The sequence below is a fragment of the Humulus lupulus genome, chromosome 2 (genome assembly GCF_963169125.1).
Source record: "Humulus lupulus chromosome 2, drHumLupu1.1, whole genome shotgun sequence".
In the NCBI taxonomy this organism is placed as follows: Eukaryota; Viridiplantae; Streptophyta; class Magnoliopsida; order Rosales; family Cannabaceae; genus Humulus; species Humulus lupulus.
Genome location: NC_084794.1, coordinates 53,276,105 through 53,282,301, shown reverse-complemented (window position 1 = coordinate 53,282,301; position 6,197 = coordinate 53,276,105). Strand labels below are relative to the sequence as shown.

The 6,197-nt window shown below is 34.3% G+C and overlaps 1 protein-coding gene across 1 annotated transcript; it reads right to left on the bottom strand.

The window, feature by feature from the left end:
- Positions 1-1,190: 1,190 nt before the first annotated feature.
- On the bottom strand, positions 1,191-4,140 carry LOC133817816 (pentatricopeptide repeat-containing protein At3g02330, mitochondrial). The gene has a single exon (XM_062250420.1). It carries the CDS (start codon positions 3,965-3,967, stop codon positions 1,316-1,318), a length of 2,652 nt encoding a protein of 883 aa, XP_062106404.1. The 5' UTR covers positions 3,968-4,140; the 3' UTR covers positions 1,191-1,315.
- Between the last annotated feature and the right edge of the window lie 2,057 nt (positions 4,141-6,197).

Here is a 6,197-nt window from a genome sequence, read left to right as displayed (position 1 = left end):
AATACCGTGCCATGACCAATGCTACATGTGAAATCATTTCGACTCTTCCCTTGCTTAGAGACTTCGGCATTCATCATGCAGCTCCTGCCACCTTGTTTTGTGATAGCACAACTGCCATCCACATCTCTGAGAATCCTGTATTTCACGAGCGCACAAAACATGTTGATATTGATTGCCACATTGTTAGAGAAAAAATTCAGATTGGCATCATCAAGCTCAACCATGTCTCAACTAAAAACAACTTGGCAGATATTCTAACTAAAGCTTTATTTCCTTCTCACTTCAAGGACTTTGTATCCAAGATGAGTGTAAATAATAACTTATACACTTCATCTTGAGGGGTGGATTAAAACCCTCTATTACTCTTACTGTTAGATAATAAGATGTATTAGTTTCTTTTATTTGTTGGTTTTGTAACTGTTTTTAGTTATAGGCCTCATAGCCTTTTTCAGCTATAAGTAGCTGTTTTGGTTCACACCATATTGACTAGACAACTCATTGTATTCTCTCAGCTACTTTTCAAGAAATATATTTTTTCTTTACTTTGTAATACTTATCTTGGGTCTGTCACACCTCCATTGGTGTGGCCATTGCGTCTGTAGAACTTGGGTCTGCCATGGAAGCTTGTTGCGGGGGCCTGCTACAAAAGAAGAAGATGTAGGAAGGAAGAAGTAGACGAAGAAGAAAAAGAAATAATCAGTTTTTAGTTTTCTCACATTTAGTTTTAGTTTTTTTTATATGTAGTTTTATTTTTAAAATTAAGATTATTTTTGTTTTTTAATTATGTTATATATATATATATATTTTTTTGAAAAAAATAATTTAATTTATTTTCTATTTTAAAATATATTTATAATTATTTAATTAAGAAACCTAAACCAAAATCAGGTAGTATTTTATTGCATTTTACAAAATGCATGGTCCAAATTATTATTTAATAAATCAAAATGTTCTATTGGTAACTTTTACAACACACTCCAAAAGTTCTTAACTTTTGATGATATAATTGTTGAACTAGTATATTAAATACGTATATTGTAAGTGAAAATCACATTCAAATATTTTGATACTAAAATTCACTATTGGGACCATTTAGTATGCTCTAATTATACTATGCAAGTACACTTTCTTTGTGAGTAGATATAATTTAAACATATAGTTGGCAATTTACAATTGATGAAATGACAAAGTGTGAGAAAAATCATTTTGTGATTAGTTGAACAAAAGGTTTAATTTGTTTACTCTAAAATATCATTTGGGGGCAAAATCTCCATGTTTTAGAGAAACTAAAATATCTTTGAAAATAGTTGCAAAACTAAGCATTGTACATGAACTTTCCAAGCTCATCTTGTTCATGCACTTCTTCTTCAGCTACCTCCTCATCAAATTCAATAAACGGCATATAACCAGCCCACTTCATTTCACTAACTAGCAAATGAAGGTTCTCATAGATCTCATTGCATCTTGGATGAGCCTTGTCCCCAACAAAAAACGCATGTACCTCATCTTTGACCTCAATCCAGCTACAACCAGGCTCCTTCTTCACTCTGTGAGACCTCATTGCTCTTCTCATCGTTGACATCTCATCCCACATCCCAGAATCAGCATAAATATTTGATAAAAGAACATAAGCAGCAGAGTCTTGAGGATCCAACTGTAAAATAGAGCTAGCTGCCTTCTCTGCCACTCCTATATCTCCATGTAGCTTACAAATACTAAGCAAAGTTCTCCATATAATAGCATCAGCTTCAAAAGGCATCTCCTCAATAAGTCTCAATGCTTCTCTAAGTTGACCTGATCTGCCTATAATGTCTACCATGCACGAGTAATGCTCCAACTGAGGAGCTAAGTTATAGTCACTTTGCATTGAATGGAAATAGTGTAGCCCTTTTTCGACGTGTCCAATATGTGCACAAGCGCGAAGAACAGAAACAAAAGTTGAACGGTTTGGTTTCACATTCTCAAGTTGCATATCCTCAAAAACTTTAAGGGCTTCTTCTCCTAGGCCATGGTGGGCATAGCCACATATCATAGCATTCCATGTCACAGGATCTCGCTTTCGCGCTTTCTCAAACATCAGTCGAGAATCTTGCATGTTTCCACATTTTGAGTACATATCAACAAGTGTGCTGGATATATATGTATCTGAATGCAATTCTTGCTTGATAATTTGAGCGTGTAATTGCATTCCTAGTCCAACAGTAGCCAAATTAGCACAAGCATCTAGAACTGTTGCATAAGTGAAATTATCAGGTTTAATGCCTGTCTCCAGCATCTGAGCAAAAAATCTCTGAGCATCCTCGCTTTGATTTTGCTGCGAGAATCCGGAAAGAATTGCATTCCATGAAACCATTGTTTGTGCATCAGTTCTATAATGTAGCTTTTCTGCTTCTTCTATTGTTCCACACTTACAGTACATATCAACAAGGGCACCTCCTACAAACGAGTCCCATCCCAATCCAGATTTGATGATTCTTCCATGGATCTCTGTCCCATGATTTAAACCTTGTTGAGCTGCACAAGCTTTGAGAACACTACCGTATGTAAACTGATCAGGTTCCATTCTTGAACGGAGCATGCAAACAAAAATTTGAAGGGTTTCATCTCTATTATCATTCTGCTCATGAGCTGAAATTATTGCATTCCAAGACACAGCATCTCTTATAACCATCTCATCAAACACACAAGAAGCATCAATCAGATATCCACATTTTCCATACATGTCTAAAATGGCATTTGAAACACATATATTGGACCTCAAACGACTCTTAACTGCTAATCCATGTAGTTGAAGTCCCTCTAGATGCCCTTTAATCACTGCACAAGCACCAAGTGCACCGGATAAAGATATTTCATCAAAACCAAGACCAGACTTCAGCAACAACAAGAATAAGCACAGAGCTTCATTTCCTTGCCCACTACGAGCATATCCTATAATAATGGCATTATAAGATTGCAAATTATGGTTCGGCATTGAGTTAAATAGTTTCCTAGCATCAGACATACTGCCACATTTTGCGTACATGTCCAAAGTGGCAGTTCCTACTATTACATCAGAACTAAAACAAGCCTTTATGACATGTCCATGCAACTGACTCCCAAAACCATAGGCAGACAATCCAGCACAGGACCTGAAAACACTAGCGTAGGTAGATTGGCTAACTCCAATTCCTGCAATCTGCATCTTCTTGAACATTTCTAACGCCTTAAGTAAATGATTATTCTGAACACAACCAGCAATAATAGCGCTCCAAGAAACCCAATTTTTTTCAGGTAATTCATGAAAAACCTGAAGAGAAAACCTTAGCTTGTTACACTTAGCATACATATCTAACAAAGAGCTTCCCGTCACCACATCAACATCAAAACCCATCTTCACTGCAACACAGTGAATCTGAATCCCCAAATCATAATCTTCTATTGCCGAACAAGCTTTTGAAAAGACAGCTAATGAAGTAGGGTCAAAAGCCATGCCAGAACTCCTCATTTGCACACAAACACCTATAGACTTCATATAGTTGCCATTCTGCAAGTACCCTGAAACCAAAGAATTCCAAGAGACCACATCCCTCGTCGGCATAACATCAAAAAATTTCTGCGCAAACTCCATCTTGCTGCACCCAGCATACGCAAAAATCATGGTGTTCCAAGACACCGTGTCTCTCTCAGTCATTCCATCAAACACCTTGGTTGCATAATCCAAATTGCAACACTTGACATACATCTGAATCAAACAGTTCACGACAAAGACCGTAGGCTCGAACCCAGATACGATCATCCGAGAGTGGGCTTGTTTGCCCTGATTCAAGGCTCTTCCATCGGAGCATTGTTGGAAGATGCGGGAAAAGGTTTTGAAACTCTTGGCAGGTGTAGGTTGGTCTGGTGTCAAAGTTGAGAAAAGTCTGGATGAGGAAGACAACAATAATGGTTTTGCTGAATGGTGGTGAGTTAAGTGAAGATGACCCATTAACTTTCATACTTATTTTTTGGCGGGCTTTTTGACCGTTGCTAACAGAATTTCAAAAAATGGAAAGAATTCTCTGAGCTTCTCCTCTGTCGTATATCCCCTTGGGCGAACTCTTTCCCGGTAATGCTTTTAGTTCTTCCTGAGAGGCTTTACCTCAATAACATGTCGTTTTGAATCTTTGGTGACGCACTGTTACTAAAGTTGAACGACATAAAATACGTGTCGTTGAAGGTGGTTAATTCCACATATTATTATCTTATCATATAATTAAATGTTTTTGTTTGTATTTTGACATTCTATTGACAATTCAACATCACACTGTTTTTAAAATTGTCTTTTCGTAGCCATTGTTTTTTATTTGTTTATGTTAAGGGGTAATTCTTGTTTGCTTTTGATGAAAACACCATTAGGATAGTAATGTTTTTATTGTATTTCGTTAAAGCACAAACAAGCGAAGGAGGGTGCATTGCACTCTTCAACCATCATATGTGGGTTTTACACGCATGAGTGAGGGAGAGTGAAAAGACGACATGACAACGTAGGATCAAGCACAAAGGAGGATTGATTTTTTGATTCTGTGCAGTAATCAAAACAAAGCATATATATGCAACAATTTAAAATGTTGTGGGTCATTAGGAGTGGACGTCCTTTTCATCATATTGAGACATGTGTATATATTTTTATTTTTAAATTGTCGCCAAATATTTTCTTACATAAATTTAAAAAATTCACACAAAAAAGAGAAATTTACCATTAAAATTTATAAACTGGAATTTAAAAAAGATAAATCTGGGCTATATTTTTCCATAAAAACCAAATAATAATAATTTGATCTAATTGCAAAAAAAAAAAAAAAAAAAATTGATATAATTGTGCATGAACTGTTAATGTCATATTTGGCCAAGATTTTACTTTTGCTTATAACTAAAAGTATAAGCTAAATAAAATTTGTAGCTTATTTTTTCTCTGGATAACTATTACATACAAATATTTTTTTAATGAAAAATTCTTTTCAAAGCTTTTGGATATTAATAATTTTTTTTTTATGAGTAAATTAAGAATTATAAAAATTATTTTAATTTAGAAAACAACTTCTCAAAAGTCCTTTTGAGAGAAGTTAGCGTCTCCCAGCTTCTCCTTCTAAATTAAAATTTTTTATTTTTATTTTTTACCCAAACACCTCCAAAATGACTTTTTTAATTCCAAAAGCAAGAAAATAGCTTATAGAAGCTTAACCAAACAAGATCAAAATGTACAATATGATACATTATTTGTAACAAATTAAAAATTAATATAATTTAAACTTGAATGAAGCTTTTGTTGTTATACATAATAAAAACAACAATAATAATAAAACAAAATTTTGAGAAAAATTACAATTCTATTTATTAAATCTCTTAAGCTTAATGCCTCATTTTTTAGTTTTTTATTTTGTAATTATTTAACATATACTTGGTAACAGTGTCTTTCTTCATAATTACATGATCTCCATTTAATTTATTGCAATCTACATAATAAAAATACAGGCATAGACTTAGTTTTTTTTTTTAAAAATGCATACTTTACAATTACATGGATTTTTTATTTAAAATTGTTGCATATATATACTTTGTTTTGATTGTTGCATAATGTTTACCACAAGTCAACAAAAATAATCAAATTTGGAAATGGACCCATTTTTAATGCAGTTGGAATTCTTTCTTATTTTTTCATTTTAATACTTAAGTCATCTGCTAAAGGTGTTGCTATAGCCAAATATGGGTCCCCATATCAGAATGTGGGTCCTCAAATTAGAATGTGGCCAAGAGAGGTTGCCAAATTTTGGCAACATTGTTCTTATTTTTTATTTTTATAAAAATATTTTTATTTAGGTGGATGAAAGAGAATATAAAAAATATTAATATTTTAATATTTTTGGCAACTTTGGAGAGTGCCTGCATTGTTGATGCTCTAATAGCTAATACTAAAGTTAAATGCATATGCGTCCAACACCTGTTCAAAGAAAATTGCAGTAGGATACATGCATTTTTAAATCAATCTTCCTTTGCGCCTAGCCCCACATTATCATGTCCCTTCACACTCTCCCCCGCCCGCGCGTGTATACACATGTGCCTGGTTGAAGAGTGCAATACACCCTCCCTCGCGTGTCTAGGCTTTAACGGAATACAATGAAAACGCCACCACCCTAATGGTGTTTTCATCGACAACACACAAGAATTACCCTATGTTA